The sequence below is a fragment of the Zingiber officinale genome, chromosome 6B, assembly GCF_018446385.1.
Source record: "Zingiber officinale cultivar Zhangliang chromosome 6B, Zo_v1.1, whole genome shotgun sequence".
In the NCBI taxonomy this organism is placed as follows: Eukaryota; Viridiplantae; Streptophyta; class Magnoliopsida; order Zingiberales; family Zingiberaceae; genus Zingiber; species Zingiber officinale.
Genome location: NC_055996.1, coordinates 109428154 through 109450494, shown reverse-complemented (window position 1 = coordinate 109450494; position 22341 = coordinate 109428154). Strand labels below are relative to the sequence as shown.

The following is a 22341-nucleotide window of genomic DNA, read 5'->3' as shown; positions in this document are numbered from 1 at the left end:
GATAATGCTTTTTTATGTGTTGTGAAACTGTTGTCTTTACTAAAGAGGACAACGCTTTTTATGCGTTGTCTTTAAAAAAAGACAACGTTTTTTATGCGTTGTCTTTAAAAAGACAACACTTTTTATGCATTGTATTTGAAAAAAACAACAACGCTTTTAAAGAGTTACAAAAGCGTTGTCTTTTCTACAAACGACAACGCTTTTAAAGCGTTGTCTTTGAGCAGACTTTTAACAACAGTGCTTTTAACAACGTTTTTTCAGCCACATAGACAACGCTTTAAAAGCGTTGTCTATTAGCTTTTTTTCTTGTAGTGATATGGTACTTCAAGACCAAAAAGTTCGTCGTCATTCATTCGAGATCGAAATAGATCCTTATTTACATCAAGAGACCTTACGACCATTGGACTACTCAATGGATGTGCTTTATCCATATAAAATGTCTATAATATCTTTGATGTATACGTAGTTTGATGGACAAATAATTCATTTTCAAGGTGCTCAATCTGCAAACCAAGACAGAGTTTTATTTTTCCGAGATCTTTCATCTAAAACTCTTTCTTTAGGTAATCTACCTTTTCAAAAAGTTCATTAGTAGTACCAATAATGTTTAGGTCATCGACATGTATTGTCATTATAACAAATTTGGATCTAGATCTCTTAATAAATACACATGAATATATCAGATCTTTTAGATATCTCGTTTTCAACAGATATTCACTAAGACATTTATACCACATACGTCAAGATAGTTTCAATCCATATAAAGATCTACATAACTTAATCTAGTATAATTCTCGGTGACATGAATTATATGTTTTTGGTAGTTTGAATCCTTTAGGGAGTTTCATGTATATGTGATTATCAAGTGAGACATACAAATAGGTTGTAATGACATCCATTAATCACATTTCCCATTTTTCATGGATTGTCAAACATAACAAATATCAAAATGTTATTGCATCCACCACAGGAGAATATGTCTACTCATAATCAATTCTTGGTCTCTGAGAGAAACCATGAGCAACAAGTCATGTCTTATATATGACAATCTCATTTTTCTCATTTTGTTTATGCACAAACACTCATTTGTGTCTAATCAGTTTTACACCCTCAGGTATAGGGACAACATGTCCAAAAACTTTATTTTTTACGAGTGATTTCAATTTTGCATCAGCCACATCTTTCTATTTAGACCAATCATTTCTTTGTCTGCATTAATTAACAAACTTTGGTTCAAGAACCTCATCATCTTTTATAATATTACATGCAATTAGATATGCAAAAATATCAACGATGTTGATTTCGTCTCGGTTCCATCATTTTTCAGTCATACTATAATTTATTAAGATCTTTTGATTATTAGGTACCTGAGGTTCTTCTGGAATCATATTATTAATGATTGGAGATTCTTTCGATGTTATTACTTCCTCGTTTTGAGTCTCTAGTACTTCTTTTCTTTTTTTGAGGATTTTTATCTTTGGAACCAATAGCTCTACCACGTTTCACTTATAGTTTAGGCTCATTAGCTATCTTAGGTTGTCCTTCGAGGACATTGATTTTGATTGGAGCATTAACAATTGGAATTTGTGATTTTATCATTTTCTTTGGGTCAGTAAATGCATCTGGCATTGGATTGGCTTATTTTTACAAGTGAATAATCTTCTAAACTTCCAGTTCACTTTGCTTTATTCGAGGATCAAAATGAGATAATGATAACTCACGCCACATAAAATTTTTTTTAATTACTTATTTTCCCCCTTTTAATGTTGCAAATGTCATTTCATCAAATTGACAATTGGTAAAATGTGTCGTAAATAAATCTTTTGTCAATGGTTCTAGATATTTAATAATAATTAGAGATTCATATCCAATATAAATTTTCAATCTCCTTTGGGGACCTATCTTAGTGGTGGAGCAATAGGCAAGTATACTGTATGACCAAAAATTTTAAATGGAACATATTTGGTTCATGACCATGAACCAATTGTAAAGGAAAGATCTCATGATAATTTATAGGTCTGATGTGAATTAGTGCCGTTGCATGTAAAATAGGATGCCCCAAAGTAGAAATTGGGAGTTTTGTCTTCATTAACAAAGGTCACACAATTAATTGAAGACGTTTAATCAATAACTCTACAAGGTCATTTTGTGTGTGGACCTATACTACAGGGTGTTTAATATTTATTCCAATGGACATGCAATAGTAATTAAAAGCATGAAAAGTAATTTTTTTAGTATTATCGAGATGAATGACTTTAATTTGATAATTTGGAAATGAGCTCGTAATCGAATAATTTATGCAAGCAACCTCACAAATGCTTAATTACGAGTTGATAATGAACACACTTGTAACCATCTTGTTGATGCATCTATTAATACCATAAAATATCTACATGGTCCACAAGGTGAGTGTATAGAACGGCATATATCACCTTGAATTCGTTTTAAAAACATTACGTGTTCTGCCTTAACCTTAGTCTTGATGGTCTTATTATTAACTTCCCTTGTGAGCAAGCAATGCATGAAATTTCATTGGGAAGAAAAATCTTCTGGTTTTTCAATAAATGCCCACATGAATCCTTAATGATTCATTGTATCATTATAGATCCAAGATACCCCAATTGATCATTCCATGTGATGAAATTATTTTGCTTAACAAACTTCTAGTTTGCGATGGTATATACTCCAATGACACATATATTTGTATAGTATAATCTAGATGATTGATAAACAATTCTGTCACACTCGTAAATCAAATTAATAATGTATTTTTAACTGAACCCCTTATCTACACAATCATGTTGTAATAACGAGCCCAAGATCGAACATCGAGGAACCAACGGTAGGATGTAATCTAGGATTATATTTTATTCCTATTTTTAAGGTTTTTAATATATAAATGGGGAAATTAAACTTTGAATCTAAATCTAACAATTGAAAAGCACAAAAATTAAGTACTAATCTAATGCATAAAGAAAATCCACCTACGTGTCAACAAGCAATCAACAACGCATTGTCACCTTACGTTATGATTTAACCGTCGACACACTTAAACTAAGAATAAAATAGCAACGCCTAAATGAAATACAATCTAAAGCAACATTTAAACCTAAACTACAGTAATGAAACTACTCAACAGTACTGAAATTTAAGCTAAAGTAAAATTAACAACAACTTCAAAATTGATTGAAACTAAATTACTCAAACACTTGAATTAAATCAATTAAGCTAAAAGATCTATAATTAAGGAATCCAAATAGCATAAACTGAAATCTATATCTATCAACAGTAAAAGAATGCAAAAGTTAAACCCTAAACCATCTCAACATCAAACCAATCTACACGGCAACTTCTCCTTGCTGTCACACAAGGAAACATCCATGAAACCTCATCTCAGCAATCGGAGAAAACAACCTCAGTAGCTAGACTAAGCTCAGCCTTTACCAGATTCACCGGACACCTATCCAAGTGAAGCTGATGAAGATCGGAGCCGCCCAACTTGGGAAATATGAAAATCTGTGAGCTGCAACCTCAGATCTGATGTGGAGAAGATGATGGATGGAATGTCGTCGGGAATGGTCCAGAAGCAGTGGAGGAATACCGCCAAAGCTCACGGATGGAAAGCGGAACCTCGAATCGGAAGGACACCTCCAAATCGGGCGCGGCAGAATAGTCAATCGCAAACAGAATTCTCGCCGTAGGACCACCTTGGAGCAAGGTCAGATCACCGGAAGTTGGTCACAAGCGTCTGAGAACATCATCGCCGATGAAGTTGGCCAGAAAACTGATCTAGAAGTCGAGATGGGGTCGGAATCCTGGAAGAAGCTCGCCGCGGGACGCGAAGCATAGTGCGGAGGAATCGACGAAGCAAAGGGTACTGTAACTTCTCGTTTTAAATCAGATCCAGATCTGAACGGACGGCTGAAATTGATTTGGAGCTTGATCAACGGTGAAAAGTCGCCTAAAATCCGATCTGAAGGTGCTGATCTTGATCTAGGGTCTGGATATACTCTCCCTTAGGTCGGATCGACCAGATATTCACTGGATGATTCAGATCTATCCAATCTTCGATGAACAGCCCATAATGCTCTGCAACTTGATATTCTCGTTTAAACTCTGATTCGAACACAAATTCGGTTTGAATAGATCCAAATCCAAGATCCTTTGATGCCTACAAAATAATAATCAAATATTAGCATCAAATAACACCAAAAATAATATAATTTGCAATTAAGTCCAAAAATAAAGACAATGTATAAAATGTGATGTAACCATGATTTAAACCTATAAAATCAACATCAAACCATGCATATATGAATCAAAATAATATAGTAAAATCATGGTTATCAATGATACTTTGGGTAATTTTTCTAATATAACTTTCTTACCCAAGATAATATTTGTAATGTATAAATATTCTGTATTATTTGTTGGGCGATCGGTGGCCAGCTAAAAGGAGGGTTGGATAGACGGCGCTCCCAGATACTCGCTTCCAATACACGCCGATTTAAGTGGTTTAGAGATAAAGCTCCTACTTCACGGCTTTCCGTAAGGTGGACGATCCCTATCCGTCGGTGGATTATATTACTCCCCGGAAGACCTCCGACTAGCTCACGTAGCTCCTTGTGGGTGGAGAAACCTCACCACAACTCTCACAAAGGACTCTTGAGAATCTAGGGCACTGGTAGACTACTAATAGAGGTTAACCACCTCTATTTCGTCAACTATAACCAAGCTTCCAAGCTTTGGTTGTAGAGGCCACGGGTTGAAAACTCCGCCTACCAGTCGACTGTCAAAATCATCAGTCGACTGTCCTCTTGTGAAAATTTGACCGTTACATCCCAATGACTCGATACAGTCGACTGGTAAAAGTACCAATCGACTGCTCCACACAGGTCGAGCGAACAGAATCATTCTATTCGCTACCAGTCGACTACACCAGTCGACTGATGAAACCACCAGTCTACTGGTACCCGAGTACACTTCACTCAAGAATACTTGGAGCCAAGGGCGGATCTTCAATGTATCGACCCCGGAATTGAGGATTGGATCCGAAGACTATTCTTCATCGTAGATAAGTTTTCTTTCTCTCTTTTCTTGGATTTGGGGGATCAAGAATGCTTGTAATCTTTCTTTCTTCGGATTTCCCTCCTCGTTCCATGGATTAGATCTCTTGTTATAGGATGGAGGGAGTAATTGTAAGGATGATTTGATGTAAAACTCTTGTGGATTTGCCAATTTCCTATTTCTATGATTTTGTCCTGTTTTGTATCTATTTGATCTTGTGTGGATTGTTGTGTTTGTGCATAATTATCATTCTTGATTGAATGTTTGGATATCTTGTGGATCTTGTAGAGATTGTTTCTCATTAGATTTTCCGAGGGACGTTCGTGACAGGAACATGCCCGTGTAAGGACATTTGAGGGATGATCTTGAGGGTGAAATATGATCATTCAAGGGGGTAGGATAGATAGTGTGCATTAATCTTTGTATCTAGATGAGTTGATGAATGATGAATTCGTATGTTGATTATCCGAGGGACGCATATGACAGGCAAGTCCGTGTAAGGACAACATATGATTCATTCTTAATTGATTACATTAGGTATAGATTTCAGTCCTAAACTGGTTGTCTATTACAAAAGAGAATCGACAACTTTCTACAAATTATGGTTAATTAAGAAATAAGACTTGGTAGATCATTTACATTGAAGAACCTTACAAAGAAATCGAAACTCCTAGAACATTCCTTTTATCAAAGCCCTTATTCTTGTTTGTTATTCTTTTATTTCTATGTTTTATTTTGCATAGTTACATTTAGCTTTTGAAAACCAATTGATTAGTTGTTTAGCTAATTCGTGTTGAGACACCTTTAGTGCTTATTCTAGTCCCTGTGGATACGATATCTTTTATTATTACTTAAGATATTTGTGTACACTTGCGGAGGTCAACAAGTATACATCCCAACAAGGAGGTTTGAGCTAGCCGGAGGTTTCCGGGGAGTCATCCATAGACGAATTGGGATCGTCCACCTTACGGATAGTCGTGGAGTAGGAGCCCTAATCTCCGAACCACATAAACACCTTGTGTTACGGTTTGTTTTGGTTTATTGTCTTTCCTTATTATTTATAGGGTTTAGCTTTCTTCTTATTAGTTTGTATTTTATTTTCCGCTGAGTACTAACAAGTGTAGGAAGTGAGGATTTGGGTGACACGCTATTCCCCCCCCCCCCCCCCCAACTCTAGTGAACGTCAAGGTCCCAACAGATAACAATCTCTAATTTCAACCGTTCTGAAAGTAGACAATAATTAGGATTAATAAGCCTGTGTAATTCCAAAAATTTACACTGGATACACAAGATAGTCTACCTACACAAATCATCATTGAGAATGTGAATTTAAATAAGGATCAAGCATTTACTAATAATGAGGTGAAACTGAAATCTTAGAATTACTTTCGTTATATAGATTTTTCCACTAGCTATTCCTTGACCTCTGTCTCTCTGCTACTTTTCTGATTTAGTACTCATTATCTTTCTCTCTCATCCTCTCTTTTTCTCACGATCATTACTTGTTGAATTTTTCAGTGACAACACTCTCCATTTATGATTAGTTTAGACAATTAAGTTTGATTAGTAGGCTAGTATTCAATCTCCAGTCCCTGTGATCTTTTTATTACTTGACGACATTTCCGTTAGGGGTGTCAAAAATGAACCCGACCCGACGACCCAACCCAAGTCGACCCGAAAAAAATCAGGTTCGGGTTGGGCATTTTCGGGTTCGGGTCGGGTTCGGGTTGGAGAGTAAAAAATTTTCGGGTTGGGTCGGGTCGGGTTCGGGTTGACCCGGGTACTTAAATATAGGGTTTTGTGGATTTTTTTGGGGTTAAATCAAATTTTATTTTAAAAATTTAGATGTTTTTATGTAATTTGTATGATAATGATGGAGTATTGAGATAAAAGTGAAGAATTATAGGGAAAATAGTCCAAAAAAGTCGTTTTGAATCGGTTTTTCGGGTTATATGGGTCGGGTTCGGGTTGATCGGGTTCGGGTTTAGGTGTTTTGGGTTGAACTCGGGTTCGGGTCGGGTTTGGGTTGGGTTAAAAAAAAAAAAACTCAACCCGACCCAACCCGACCCGACCCACCCGAATTGACACCCCTAATTTCCGTGCACTTGCAAATTTGCACACATCACCAACCTTACTTGACTCCTTAGAATTTGAAGGAGATGATCTTGAAAATGTTTTCATGATCATGGATGACCATTCACTTAAGATGCCAATTTTCTAAAAAAAAAAAAAAGGTCATATGTTGACCCCAAACGCCCCACATAGTCGATCTCATAGCCATTTGTAGAGAGGTAAATTAGGAAACCAAGCAGACCACCATATGGGAGGATATTTTCATCAACTTCATAGGAATTGACCCTTGCTCATTGTTGGATGTGTGCAATAATTGCACACGTTAAGAAGATGAAAAGGTGTCCCTTTCTCTTCCTCTAATTATGTGCTATTACTCCACATAATTGCCACTTCTCTTTGTAAATGTTCGTCTAAGGAAATTAGAGAAGAAGGTGAGAAGGAGAACATATCAAGAAGACATTTAGGATTTGGTTTGTGAAACTTGAGAGACAATTGAATGATGATTTGACTAGGAATGCATTTTGAACCTTAAGAATAAACCATGTATTATGCACGTAACTAGCATGTAGGCTAAGTGAAACTGATTGAGTGCATGTGCTTGAGAATGATACTATATGATAGGATTCAATGAGTTCATTAAAGTTGGGGAGAGTGTTATTCACATGCATTTTAGATTAGTATTTGCTTGAGAACAAGCAAAAGTTTGGTATGGAGGATTTTGATGTGTCTAATTTATATAGGGATTTTGATATGTTTTATTACATTTTTGACTCACTCACTTTGTATGCATATATTTCATGATTAACTTGTTGTTTTGGGAGTCCTTGGGATATATAATCATTAATTAATTAATTAACTTTTTGTCTAACAAGATAAAAGCCTTAATTAATTAGGCTATTTAGGGAATTACATTTTTAGTTCTTGCAAAATTTTCAATTTTAATCATGTTATCTACAAATTTACATTCTTAGTACATTAATTTGTATATTTTCCAATTTCAATCTTTTTTGCCTGAATTAGAATTGATCATTGGTAATTGCCTAGCTAGCAGCAACGATGCTGACATGAAAAACTAATTTGAGCATTTTTACTTTTGGTGGACAAATCGCCTATGTGGTAAATTTTTTAAGTCTACTTAGATATTAAAATAAATAAGGAACATAAAATTAAAGTCATATCACGTTAAAAATAAAATAAAATTCTTTAAAAAAATATTACACATGATCCCGTCCGTAAATTGAGTAGATGGGCGGTCGGTGAGCTGGTAGGAAGGTTGACAGAGGAATGACTTCAAGCTGGGGGTTGCAGACTTGGAGCTAGGGGTTGCGGACCTATGCACACCACATACATAACCAATGGGAATGTTAGAGAGAGAACCAAGGAGAGGTCCTTGGCGCAGGCATTCTGATGCTCAAGTCAAAGCAGTAACCGAGTGAAAATGGAGAAGAAGAAGAACAGTAGAATAGTAAATGTGGATGTGTATGTGTGTGCGCGTGAGCTTCCTAGTATATATCTGGCTAACGGAGAGGACCCTCCTTTTTATACCACCCTCTTTTAACCTCTGTAATAATGAAGCGAATGTTTGGTGTCAGAATATTTTGGGTGATGGAGTATGTACAATAGTCTTCCTCTGGACAGAGGAAGGTTTTATGACGTATTTATGTCAGAATAAGAGAATATTCTCAGGTGAGTAACTGTTATTTTCTGACAAATTGTTACGATTCCCTGACAATACTGTTTCTTAGAGGAGATCATCTGATTGACTCTGTAACTGGGTGGATGTAACTGGGAGTCGTGCCTAGGAGAGATGAGGAATTGAGTCTGGAGGTTCGACCGACTCTTGAGCCGAACATATGTATGCTAAGAGACTTACACAGGAGAGGTGAGAAGCTAAGTCACGACGGTCCAATTGGTTCTAGGTCTGACCAGTTGTATGCTAAGAGACTTGCACAGGAGAAGTGTGGAGCTAAGTCTTGAAGGTCCGACTGGCTCTTTGACCGCCTGGGTATATGCTGAAAATCCAATTTATAAGTAGTAAGGAGCTGAGTCCTGTAGGTCTGGCCGGCTCTTTCGTCGCTCAGGTCTATACTAGAAGTCTAATTTATGAGTAGTGAGGAGATGAGCCCTGTATATCCAACCGGCTCTTTTGTTGCCCGGGTATATGTTGTATACTGGAAGCCAGTTCATGAGTAGTGACGAGCTGATCCTCGTATATCTGACTGACCCTGTGCCCGTCCAGATTTATGTCGAGAGTTCTTTTGAGAGGTGGTTTGTTCGGATACGTACACCCGAACTTTGACTACCACATCATATTGACTATCGACCTTACATTACCTTTGGGGTCACTCACAACACGTCATATCAACATCTATCATATATCCCTCCCCCTTTAAAACCAACAATCCCCCCTTCTTCTCCGCTATAAACCCTAGATTCGGAAACCTTGTCACTTGACCCAAGCCTCTGAATATAGTTTCTCATAAAAATAGGAAGATAACGAAGCATCATTCACATTTGGATATGTAATTTATTTGAAAGAGCAAGATGTCTTCATTTTCTGGAAGTGTATTCATGTTCTGTGCAAAACGGTCAGTGTTGAGAACTTCTTGGACAAATGATACCCCTTGTATGAGGTTTCATGGCTACATTGGTTGGAAGGTGATATTTTTTTCCTTTCATTTATTCTTAATCATTATTGATGTTATTATGAATGTTAATGTCTCACACTCTTGTTCTTGACAGAAGGATGATTGTAACTTTTTTGTTTGGGAAGACCCACCAAAGTGCTATAGAGATATGACCATAATTCCATGATTAAAATGAAAGTTAATTGTGTTTGAAGAAGAAAATCGGAAAACGACGAAGGAGAAAAAAGCTCTGAAATTATTGGTTGTGGTGCCATGGTTGCTTTTGAGTGAGGAGATTTAGATTTAGTAAATCACTATGCGATTTACTGAATGTGTAATTTATTTCGAGTGAGGGGATTTCTGATTTGAATCGATTTTGAGTGAAGGCATTGGATCGAATAAGTCAAGGAATCAGATTGAGTTAGGGTTTACGGTGGAGAAGAATGGAGGATCATTGGTTGGCTTGATTTTGTGTTTCTAATTTATTTTAATGTTCGGGTGGACTTAAAAAAGTTGCCACGTATATGATTAGTCCACCAAACGTAAAAAAAAAAAGTTAAATTCATTTTCCATGTTAACATCACTGTCGCCACCTAAACAATTATTGGTGGTCAATTTGAATTCCATATAAAAAAAAATTGAATTGGAAAACAATGCAAGTTAATATACTAAGAATGTGAATTTGTAGATAAGAAGACCCAAATTAAAAAAAGTGTAACTTATGGAACTAAAAATATAATTTTATCTTAGGCTATATACAAGTTAAGAAAGATGATCTCCACTGCTAATTAATTAGTAGCTCATGTTTAGGTGAATTAGGTCCTATTTTGAGCATCTATGCCTGAAACTTTTACTTCCAACTATTATTTAAAGAAGTTGTGGATATGAAAACACCTGATTGTATAAGTCCCAAAAGGTTGTCGGACTAGTAAAATTCATGATAAAATAAAGAGTTTTCAATGTTTGGGAGTTGGGACGTGGCTGCTGCTAGGATTTAGGGCATGAAAGAAGATGCTTTCCTCAGCTATTGGACATAGTCAAGTCAAAACACACATTGTTTGAATTGATATATAAGTTTGATCAATGTTTGGGCGGAAGGGGAGCTTGACGTAATGATAAAGTTGTTGTTTATGTGACCTAGAGATCATAAGTTCATTTTATAAATAACCTTTTACAAAGTATGACATAGTTACGCACAATAAACTCTCCTCTGGGATCCTATATTAGTGGAAGCTTCATGCACTAAGTATTATTTTTTTTTTCCCAATGTTTGAGAGCATGGCCAGGTATTTCTACCTATCATTCACCTGAAGATGGTCGGTTCGGTCCCACGTAAACTTCCCATCAGCTACTAGGTAAATTCGGGGGATGACCCAACACCATAAATACTTATTTTCATTGCATGAGAATTGAACATCATTGTTCAGGAAACTCGTATGTCTGCTTACCATCGCACCAAGGCCTTAGGGGCCCCTAAGTGACTTTTTTTTTTGCAATCCAAGTATCCAACTCTTTGAATCGACTAATCCTGCAGATGACCGGTCTTGTTTTACAGAATTTTCCACCGATCACCAAGATAATCGAGAAGCGCTCGCAGTCCAACATCCAACGACCAACATTTTTATGTTTGTCATCCCACTCATTCCTATAATGTGCCATAGCTGAGAATCAAACTTGATGTCTGGTTAATCATTGAAATATCTTACCACTTATTGAGACCTCGTTACTTGGGAAACTCGTCCGTCCGCTTATCACGGCACCAAACCCCAGGGCCCCTAAGTGACTTTCTGGAAACTTGGAGAAATAATCCAATTTGCTCTTATCAAATTGAAGTAGGTCAAAATTTCATGTGTTTAATTTGATGCAGCTTCCAAGGGGAGATGGACCACCATAATTATTGCTGTTAAAACTACAGAAAGTATTGATCACTTAAACTGCAGTAACAAGACAGAAGTAACAATGAAGGTAAAATTTTCCACTTAATTAGGGGATTCACTAAGGTTTGGTGAATTTATAACTAAACTATATATTTCGATAACTTGAACTACAATACTTTTATAAAACCTGATTGCTTATTGTCGAATAGTAAATTACTCAGTGGTCAATTAGTGACACATATGCAAGATAAGTAGTCAATTGTTATCCAAAACCAACATAAGAGGTAAAGAATAAGATCTTATAAGTGCTGATAGGATGATCATCTTTCAAAGTATTCCATTTAAGCGTTTTGTCTCCCTTGAAATCAACTTCAAAGTAGGAATGGTTGACTATGTATGTAATAAAACATGTGGGTTTGAATAATTCTTTTCTAGAATATATTTATAAATATGAACTTGGAAATTGCACTAAGAGGTCAAGCAATATTTGAGGAATATTGTAGGGTACTGATTCAACTTTTCTTCCTATGCAAACTTCTTATTTTTCAAAGAATATTCTTATACTTCGATTTTCTACTATTTTTCCTAATTCTAGCTGCATCCCTAAAAGTCACTTCATTAGATGAGAACATGTAATGCTTTTAGATCGAACAGTTGGTTAGGGAATTCGATACTGTCGGTCGATCAGTCAGTCTAGTTAGATCTAAAATCCTCCAAAAAGTCCACAAAAAGCCTTCAAAGAATATTAATTTGTTTGAATAAATGCACCGGCCGTAGAAGGAAGAAAGTGAAAAAAAGGCTTTTGGAATTGATTCTAAAGATCAGTCAACATGTCTTTATATATCAAATTTTAGACACTAGTTTTTAAAGTTATCTTTCTTTGATAAAATCAGCTAAATAATTCGATCGTTCATTTAATATGTGAATCGAGCAATCTTATCTTTGCAACACGTGAGTTGAATTTAGGTCGATAAATCAGACCAAGTTCATATTGTTGACCCTCAGTGGACAAAGTTCACTAGTTGAACAATATATCCTACCCTCAGTTGACATTGTCAAAGGTTAATCCCAATACTCCAGTACATTAATTAAATTTTGGTAGATCTTACAAATAAGTCAACTAGTATAGACAAAGGTAATAAAGAGGTTTCATCATTAGACAATAACCTTCAATGACTATAGTTCAATGAATCTAAAATTCAAATTTTATTTATTTCAGCAAGTCACTGATATCGTAATCTAGGAGATATAAACATGCACGTACGTTTTAACCTAAAATGTCAATATCCAAATAATAAAAAAATGCAAATGAAATGGCAAAATAAAAATAAGTTTCAAAGGGATTTTATTCCCACTCATTTTGTACTATATGAAACTTTAAAGCCAAGCCACGGAAGATGATCCCACTTGCTAGGTCACCTATTTTTTATTTTTTTATTTTTTAAAAAAATCAGACTTAAATTTTGGAAGGCCACACTTTTAAACTAAAAAAAAAAGAAAAAAATGAAGTACAATAAAGAATAAATAAAATAAAGAGGAAGGCCATTTACTAATTGTTGTGAGGAACTTCTTTTACTGTTTTTTTTTTAAAAAAAATAATCAGCATAACATTCTTTCCTTACACATTCAGAGTCCAGAGAGTTGCTTCCCAATTTTAATTTTAAAAGCACTATATTTTAATAGGAAATCCACCATGAAATGGTTTAATTAATATTGTGTTTACTTGGCTGCAAGTAACTGAAAAAAAAAAAAGAGAAACAAAATATGTTTGTTTAGTTAGAAGGAAATTAAAGTTTAAGCATATGATAAATATATAGAAATATTTTTTTTTTAGTTTGATGCATGGAAGTAGAGTGAAGGAAAGAAATTATTTTAGTCTAGTTTATCCATTAAAATTCCATCCAAAGAAGGTTAAAAAATTGATAAATACAATAAAAAATAAGTAATATATGTTTCTTTTAGTCCCCTACTTAAAATAAGATCAATAAGATATAGTAATTTTCCCTCTAAATTAGTCGTCTTGTTTGTTCTGGTTTGAGCTTTTTTTATAAGGACTTAAAAATAAATCCTATTTTAGCTGTAATTCGATTAAATTTTGATTTTTTTTAAAAAATAAATTATAAATATAAAGAATGGCAATATTATATCTAATAAATCATTTACTCTAAATAAAAGATGAGACATAGCTCTCGGAGTAATAGTGTAATGATTAATAAATATAAGAATATTGATTGCTTCGGATGAACAATCACACGGACTTTTCAATTTACTCTCGATAAAAATATTTGAGTCTAGGTCATTTTTAGGACTGTTTTAAAAAAAAAAAATTGGATAGCTGGACATTATAAAAACTTTATATATAAGATAGAATCGGAACACTGATGAATTTTGTCTTATGTTCAGGTTCTTTTCACAAAGTAAGTCAAATGTAGGTTATTCTATTAGCAAACGCAACATATATTTTAGGATTTGAAAATAAAATGAAAAGGATATTTTAAAATCAATAAGATCCGCGCACTGTTGACGTAGACTTTTCATGTGGCTGTGATGACCATCGCCTTCAATGGTAGGATTGAGATACCTGAACACACCTCTCTCTCCCTTTAAATACTCTCTTCAGCACGATTCTTTTATCTCCTCCTCCCTCCCCAAGTCAGGCCTCCAACTAGATTGCAAATTGAAGAAGAAGAAGAAATGGTGAGTTCCTTTTTCTTTCTGATCAATGTCAACTTTTCTCTCAGAATACAACGAATCAATCAATCAATCAATCAGGCCTTTCGATTTCCATGGCAGGAAGGAGGGGCAAATGAAGCTGAAACATGGGCTGGCTACGTGAACTGGAGGGGCAGACCTGCCCTCAGAGCCAAACATGGAGGCATGCTTGCAGCTTCCTTCGTTCTCGGTAAAGTAGCTAACGCTTATATACAATCCCTACGATTAAGCACCGCAAGAGAGAAATCCCTGGGAAGAAGAACAAGAGTTGACCTTTTTTTGTTCCATCTAATTTGATGGCGAGATAGAGTGAAAAAGTGCAACTTGAAATTGGTGCAGTGGTGGAGATAATGGAGAACTTGGCATTTCTGGCCAACGCCAGCAACTTGGTGACCTACTTGACGGGGTTCATGCACTTCTCGCTCTCTCGCTCGGCCACCGCGGTGACCAACTTTATGGGCACAGCCTTCCTCCTCGCCCTTCTCGGGGGCTTCTTATCGGATGCCTTCTTCACCACCTATCACATCTACTTGATAAGTGCTCTCCTCGAGTTCCTGGTGAGTTTTTTCTTCTTCTTTTTATTTTTCCGTCTGTTTTCGATTCGATTTCCGTATGTTAGATCGCAATTCTTGCAGCAGATGTGAAAATGAGCGTGATATTGAGCCGTAGATTTCTGTAATTCAGTGTTGCGCTCTGTTCTGTTATGAAACAGGGGTTGATCATCCTCACGGTGCAAGCCGTCTTTTCCTCTCTCAAGCCGCCTCCCGGCGAGGAGGCCACCGGTGGGAAAGCCGCCATGCTCTTCGCCGGTCTCTATCTGACTGCGCTCGGGGTCGGCGGCATCAAGGGCTCGCTCGCACCCCACGGCGGCGAGCAGTTCGACGAGAGCACCGCTCGCGGCCGCAAGGCCCGCTCCACCTTCTTCAACTACTTCATCTTCTGTCTCGCCTGCGGCGGCCTCTTCGCCGTTACCTTCGTCGTGTGGGTGGAGGACAACAAGGGCTGGAAATGGGGCTTTGGCATCTCCACCATCACCATATTACTCTCGATCCCCGTTTTCCTCGCCGGCTCTCCTCTTTACAGAAACAAGATACCCACCGGAAGTCCCCTCACCACCATCGCCAAGGTTCTGCTCGCCGCCATCCTGAATCGAAGAAGCAATTATCAGAGCGCGCGAAACGCAGTCGTCGACATGGAACAGAGTAGCCCCGCTGAGGATATTAAAGAAAGCGAGGCGACGGTGCCGATGCCGGGGAAGGAGCTGGTGTGTCTCAACCGCGCGGTGGAAGGGCGGCCGCTCCATCGCAGCCTCGCGTGCGACGCGAATGAAGTGGAGGACGTCAAGGTCGTGCTGAAGCTCCTCCCGATCTTTCTCTCGACCATCATGCTCAACTGCTGCCTCGCGCAGCTTTCCACCTTCTCGGTGGAGCAGGCGGGGACGATGGACACGCGGGTGGGCCGGCTGACGGTGCCGCCGGCATCGCTTCCGGTCTTCCCGGTCATCTTCATCATGACCATCGCGCCGTTGTACGACCACGTGATCGTGCCCTTCGCGCGCCGCGTCACGAGGACCGAGATGGGGATCACGCACCTGCAGCGAATCGGGACAGGGCTGGTCCTGTCGGTGGTGGCGATGGCGGTGGCGGCGGCGGTGGAGGTGAAGCGGAAGCGAGTGGCGCGGCGGGTCGGGGAGGGGTTTCAGGGGCCATTGCCGATCACCTTCTTCTGGGTGGCGTTCCAGTACCTGTTCTTAGGGTCGGCGGATCTGTTTACGCTGGCAGGAATGTTGGAGTTCTTCTTCAGCGAGGCGCCAGCGAGGATGCGGACGCTGGCGACGTCGCTGTCGTGGGCGTCGCTGGCGATGGGGTACTACCTGAGCTCGGTGTTGGTGACGGTGGTGAACCTTGCTACGTCGTCGGGCGGCGGCGGCGGAGGGCGAAGGGGGTGGCTGTCGGGAGAAAACCTGAACCACTACCACCTGGAGAGATTCTATTTGTTGATGTGCGTGCTCAGTGCGTTAAACTTGGTCAACTTTGTCTTCTGGGCGATGATCTATCGCTATCGATCCAGCAAGAAATAGTTAGACATGATGAATCTTGGTTGGTTTGAATGCTAATCTTGAATTTAAATTATAATTAGATTCACAGATCAACTTTTCCATATCAAATTAAAATTTAAACAAATTTTCAGTTGATGGATTCGATGTTAAGCAACCCACAAGCCTAGTTTTAATGATAATTTACTTGGAACGTTACAGCAGCTTTATAAAAGAAAAGAACATTTTCATTTTATTGCAAATTTACTTGAATATTTATACCCACCTTGGTCACTCTTTGAAATAGAGCTTAGCCTCATTCAATTGTATTACAAAAAGACTTATAAAAGGAGTTTTTTTATAAATCAGTTTTTATTTTGTATATTTTTAGCTAATTTTAGGTGCAACACTTCTTATTTAACAAGAAGTCAGTGCTATGATTTTTATCTACTTCTTTCTCCTTAGCCATGCTTATACTCTTCAAATTTCTCTTTTTAGTTCAATATTCATCTTATTGTTAATCCTATCTTTTTCTTATTCTATTTTTTGTATTTCTATGTATTTTTTTTTTTGATAATCTAGATATCAAATTTTTCGAATCGATTAATTTTGAAGATGACCGATTTGATTTTACCTAATTTTTTTATCGATCATTATGATAAATTAAAAAACACGTGTATCGGATACATTCATCGTTCGAAAGCTACTATAGACATCTCTCAATTTAAATGGTGGAATCTAAATCAGAGAGTAGGATTATAATTAAGAAGCTCTCGGAATTTCAAAACTACCTTCAACATCTTAAAAATATTTCAAATCAAATTGGTTGACCATACTCTTATATATTAGATAGAGTTTGGATTTTTATATATTCTGAGAGCTATATAATTCTGCCACGTATTAGGAGAATCGTTAATTGCAAATCTAGTATAATAAATTTAGAAATTGATTGATACCTTCATTGTTTAATAGTAGTTAACTGTTAATGAATGATTAATAGAGATAGAAACAACTATGCGACTCATGAATTATTCATCACAAATCTAATACAGACTGGGTGTCTCATAGCTCGATGAATGATGGGGGTGACACTGTGTGAGAGACAAGTGCGTTTAAAGTTGAATAGACAGTTGGGATTGTTAATAACTTGCCGTATATCATATGCACCTTTTCCATTTGCTTAACACCCGGGGTTCAGGCAACGACAAGGATGCTCGTATAATTTGTTTTTCTATAGATAAGAAATTGCCTTTCTTTCGCGTAATATTATGGAGCGCAGATCCTCTGGTCCGTAAAGTATGGACTAAAGAATGGACAGTGGAAAATGATGATCTCTATTTATTTTACACGTAGGGTCATCATTCTCCACTAATAATGGAGAATGATCCATCTTCTGATCCATGTTTTGCGAATCAGAGTATCTGAGCTGAACATTCTCTTGCTAGAATTTTCTTTCACGCGTCAATTTTCTGGGTGTAAGTGATTGATTCGGTTTTTCTTAGTGTGTAATGGTGAAAAGAAGAATACGGCTGTCACCCAATTTGCGCCCGTTGATGCTCGAAGATGCTTTCCATGTTGGGATGAGCCGGCTTTTAAGGTGCTGCTTTTTGCTGCAACTTTTTTGTTTTAGGTTTTTATTTAATTGTTAACAAAGTTATTGCTAAAGTCAAAAGCAACCGATAGATTCTTACGTTTTTTCCTTCGACTTCTAATCTTTTTTACTAATTTTCAGTAGATTAAATTAACTTTTCTCTTACATTTTTACTTCATTTTCTATTGTTTTTTACTAATGTTCTGATCTCTAATATTTGCTTTGTTAGCATTTGATTGTTTAATCTTTTTTATAAGATTGAACAAGCAAACCAAGACAAGTTTAAAATGAACCAAGTTCAAATTAAACTAACTTGAATCAAGATCTAACTTATAAAAAATAAATCAATCCAAAATTGAACAATTATTTGAATAATTTATTTTATTTTAGACTCGGTTTGCTTGCTTTATAATAGTAACTTTGAGTCTTCTATCCTGCCCAGCATTAACCGTAATTTACTCCCTTTGGAATCTTGTGGGGCCGGGGCCAGGGGGCCGCTAGGGTGACGGTTCCATCTTTTGCCAATGATCTAGCTTTGAAAATTACAATTACGTCTAGTGTGATTGCTAGGTATTTTTTTATTATGCTACTATTACAAGATTGTATAAAAAAATTAGCTCAAGTTATAATTTTTCAGGTAGATATTAATCATGCTAGTGAAATTGATGAGATATTCGATGCTATAAACTACTAAAAAGGGGCCTGATCAGTTATTAGGATGTGCATAGTAATTCAAATTGTGATATCCTTTGTTACCATGTTGATATTCTTCCTATCGACTGAAAAGGTTTCTATCCACATGGCAATTCACTTGTCAGGTTACTGCACTGGCTATTTGATTGCAAAAATTCAGGACAATGCTTCTCCATCTTTAATCATTGTGGAAATCAAGGATTGAAATTTTGAAATGTATCAGGCACGTTGACAAATATTTACTGTTCCAACTCTGAGACATGAAATCTGGTGAGACACTATATGCCTCAAGCACTTCATTCCTCATTGTCACAGCGTCGCTTGCTGATCATTACTTCTCATTGCTCGCCATAGTAGGTTTTCTTCATTATCACTGGTCATAGCAAATAAGATGAGGTTGAGATTGAAGCCCCAAGTGAAACTCTAAAATAATAACACTTGAACTCGTTACATGTTAACCCATTAGCCATAAACCTGTTATCCATTAACCTAATTCTATATCCCTCTCGTTTAAATTGAGGTGAGCTCTTCTTTGTTCTTGTAGTGATGGCGTGCATCAAGGTAAACCTTGAGGCTCCTCCTTCCTCTTCTACTTCTCATTCTTCTCTTCCTCTATTCCACTCTCCTTCTGCTCATTGATCCTATTGGTATCACTTGTTGGCCTACAGGCACGACAATAATACACCAATATGGTTTGTTCTGACCGAAGATTGAAAGTCAGTGTACAAAATTTTACCTTCATTGAGTCGCAAGATTACATATATCATGTTCTGAATAAAAACAACAAAATCAGCTTTAATTACTTCTGACAGAAGATTGAAAGTCAATTTTATTGTCTTATGTCTTGATTTACTTTGAGTTTTATTCTTATTGTAGACACAGTTTCTGTCAAGTGGTTCCGAAGGGAGTGGAAATGGATTGTTCCTATTACAGTATCTTGTGGTTCTTATGCATCTCAAAAGAAGTTCCTGCTAAAAACAAAATCTGAAAAATTGGATGTTCCAGAACTGACCAATTTAATAAGCACAAGCGATGGAAGCTTTTGGATCAAACTCAATGTCGATCAAACAGGCTTCTATAGAGTGAAATATGATGATGTCCTTGCAGCTGGATTGCGATCTGCAATAGAGGCCAACCAACTTTCTCCAACTGATAGATTTGGTACATGATTGTTAGATCTTCTCATTCTTTTTGTTTGATAATTGAATGCTCAATACTTGTGTCAATTGCAGGCATTTTGGATGATGCATTTGCGCTTTCTATGGCCTGTAAGCAAACATTGTCATTTTTGTTGTCTTCCTTCTGAGAATAAGATGAATATACACTTCTATCTCAGATAATTACTGTGTGTTCCTCTCTTCTTCTTCTTCTTCTTCTTCTTCTTCTTTGATGATTTTCTCTTCAATCTTTTTGATTATATAAAATATGTACTACTTTCTTCCAAACAGATTAGTTATAAAATTACTAATATTGCTGCTGATGCGGCCCCAGAGTTAGTGGCAGAACTCAAACAGTTCGTTGTCACGCTTCTCTGGCGTCCTGCAGAGTATACATTTTTGCTTTTTTTTGGTTACTTTATTTTGTAGCTATTGTGATGATATAACTTATCTTTTATTTGGTGTTGGCTAAATGGATCCCCTTTTTTTTCAGTCTCCATTTACCCCTTACACCTTCCAGTATAACCAATTCAATCTTCTAACTATACAATATATTGTTCACCTTTGACTCATTGCCATCTCAGCTTCTTCTGGTAGTTAAAATTCATGATGCAAGCTTACATTTGCATCTAACTGCTGAATACAACTTGAAGATTTTTTTTTAATTGGAAAGATATTGCAATCTGTTGTATTCTATTGTTTATTCTTTGTTGTTGATGCAATGAAATTGTATCACAGAAAATTTATGCCACAAACTTCGTGTAGATTCCCAACATGCTCTTGTTTGCAGGAATAAAGCGAGAACATTTGCTATATCCTCAAATTGATGTTTTGTCTCTGATATCTTCTTAATTAGCTTAATCATTATCTTGAAACTGAATAGTTCTAGAGAAGAGGCAGAAAAACTATTGGCAGAAATATCACAAATTCATTTAAAAACTTCCTGTTTATTTCTGCTGCAGCACCACCTGACAACTATTATTTGTAAGACCTACACTTTTATTAGAAAGGGGTCTTTTTTAACTTTTGAAAATTAAGATTAGTGTTGTCAGCGTGTAGAAATTCCTATTTTGCTAATTCTTTTTGAACATTTTGTATTTCCATTGGTGACTCCTGTAGGGAATATAGTCTAATTTGTCTTGAAAGAAGATTTAGCTAATGTCTGAGTTTATTAACACAAAAATAAGCTTGAACTCTGTCCTCGGGAAACATATTCATCTATATGCTGACCAGTTGTGCTTGCATAATTTAATCCAAGTTATTGGCAAAGACAGCAGAAAAAGGACTGAAATCAGACCGTCGTGTGCTTATTTATGCCTTGAATTAACAGCATGTAGGAAGTGCTGACATTGCATGGGTGTGCCCTTGATGATGATCAAAATAGAAAGAAAAAAAATATCTTTTTTTGATGAATTAAAAAACAAACTAAAGGATGCCATTGTGATTTGCCCTAAAGTTTTTTTTTTTATTTATAGCAATAAAAAGTTTTAAGGATGGTGCTCTCAATAGAACAAACTTAATGTAAAAAAAATATAATTTTTGCACCTTTTTTATGCTGCTTCAATTGCTAAGTGGTTTTTGATTTACCCCGAGAGAAGCTAGAGTGAGAAATAAAGCGAAATGGCAGAGTAAAATCAAACACTTTGATTGTTAGATAACTGAGGAAAGGGAAGGATGGCAGCGGTTATTATATTTGGTTAGGCTTTGATAAATGATAGACGAGAGATCGATCAATTGGAGGCGAATGATTGCCGACTTGGATGAGCATAAGAATAATTGTATAGATGAGGGCTTCGACTAAGCATTTGTTTACCTCAGAGGAAAAAACATAGTTTCGACCGAAGCACATGAGACTATGAGAGTCAAGGGATTTGACACTGTTTACTTTGTTGGAAGTACTGGAAAGGGCTCCAAGCTCTTTCCCGGGAGACTAATATGCCATTTTATAAAATTTAGCGCCATACTCCTCCGGCCGAAGCCACTTTATAAATTATTTGTCTTCGTAATCGTCGTGATGATGTTGCATTTGTTGCTGCGCTTGATAAGACCAGAACTTCGTACAGTACGGTGATCACTACTTTTCAGGTAGGAAATTATAATTAAATGCACAGATCAATTTTTCCATATTAAATTAAAATTTAAATAATTTCTGTTGATGGATTCAATGTTAGGGCAATTCACAAGCATCATTTATAAAGTGAAAGTGTGAACATTTTCATAAGCCTCATTTATAAACTCTTTTTTATTTCATCAAATTTTAGCTAATTTTAGGGATAACACTCCTTAATTAACAAGAAGTTAGCAGTTCAGATCTTTTGGTCCACAAAACACGGACTAGAAGATGAGTCACTCTCCATCATTCTTCACCAATGATAAAAAATGATTCATTTTTTAGTCCATATTTCACGAACAAGAAGATCCGCACTCAAAAGTTAGTGCTATGATTTTTTTAAATCTATTTCTTTCTATTTGGGAAAGTTTATACTCTTCAAATTTCTATTGTTAGTTC

The 22341-nt window shown here is 36.7% G+C and overlaps 1 protein-coding gene across 2 annotated transcripts; it reads left to right on the top strand.

Moving 5' to 3' along the window:
- Window positions 1-14289: 14289 nt before the first annotated feature.
- On the top strand, window positions 14290-16482 carry LOC121990521 (protein NRT1/ PTR FAMILY 4.6-like). 2 transcript variants are annotated; one of them, XM_042544637.1, is made up of 4 exons: window positions 14290-14341; window positions 14438-14546; window positions 14696-14913; window positions 15069-16482. In XM_042544637.1, the coding sequence occupies exons 1-4, from the start codon at window positions 14339-14341 to the stop codon at window positions 16434-16436; spliced, it is 1698 nt and encodes a 565-aa protein (XP_042400571.1). In that variant the 5' UTR covers window positions 14290-14338; the 3' UTR covers window positions 16437-16482. The 2 variants fall into 2 exon arrangements, with proteins under 2 accessions (XP_042400571.1, XP_042400570.1); XM_042544636.1 differs by having other exon boundaries at window positions 14297-14341; window positions 14417-14546.
- The last annotated feature ends 5859 nt before the right edge of the window (window positions 16483-22341 follow it).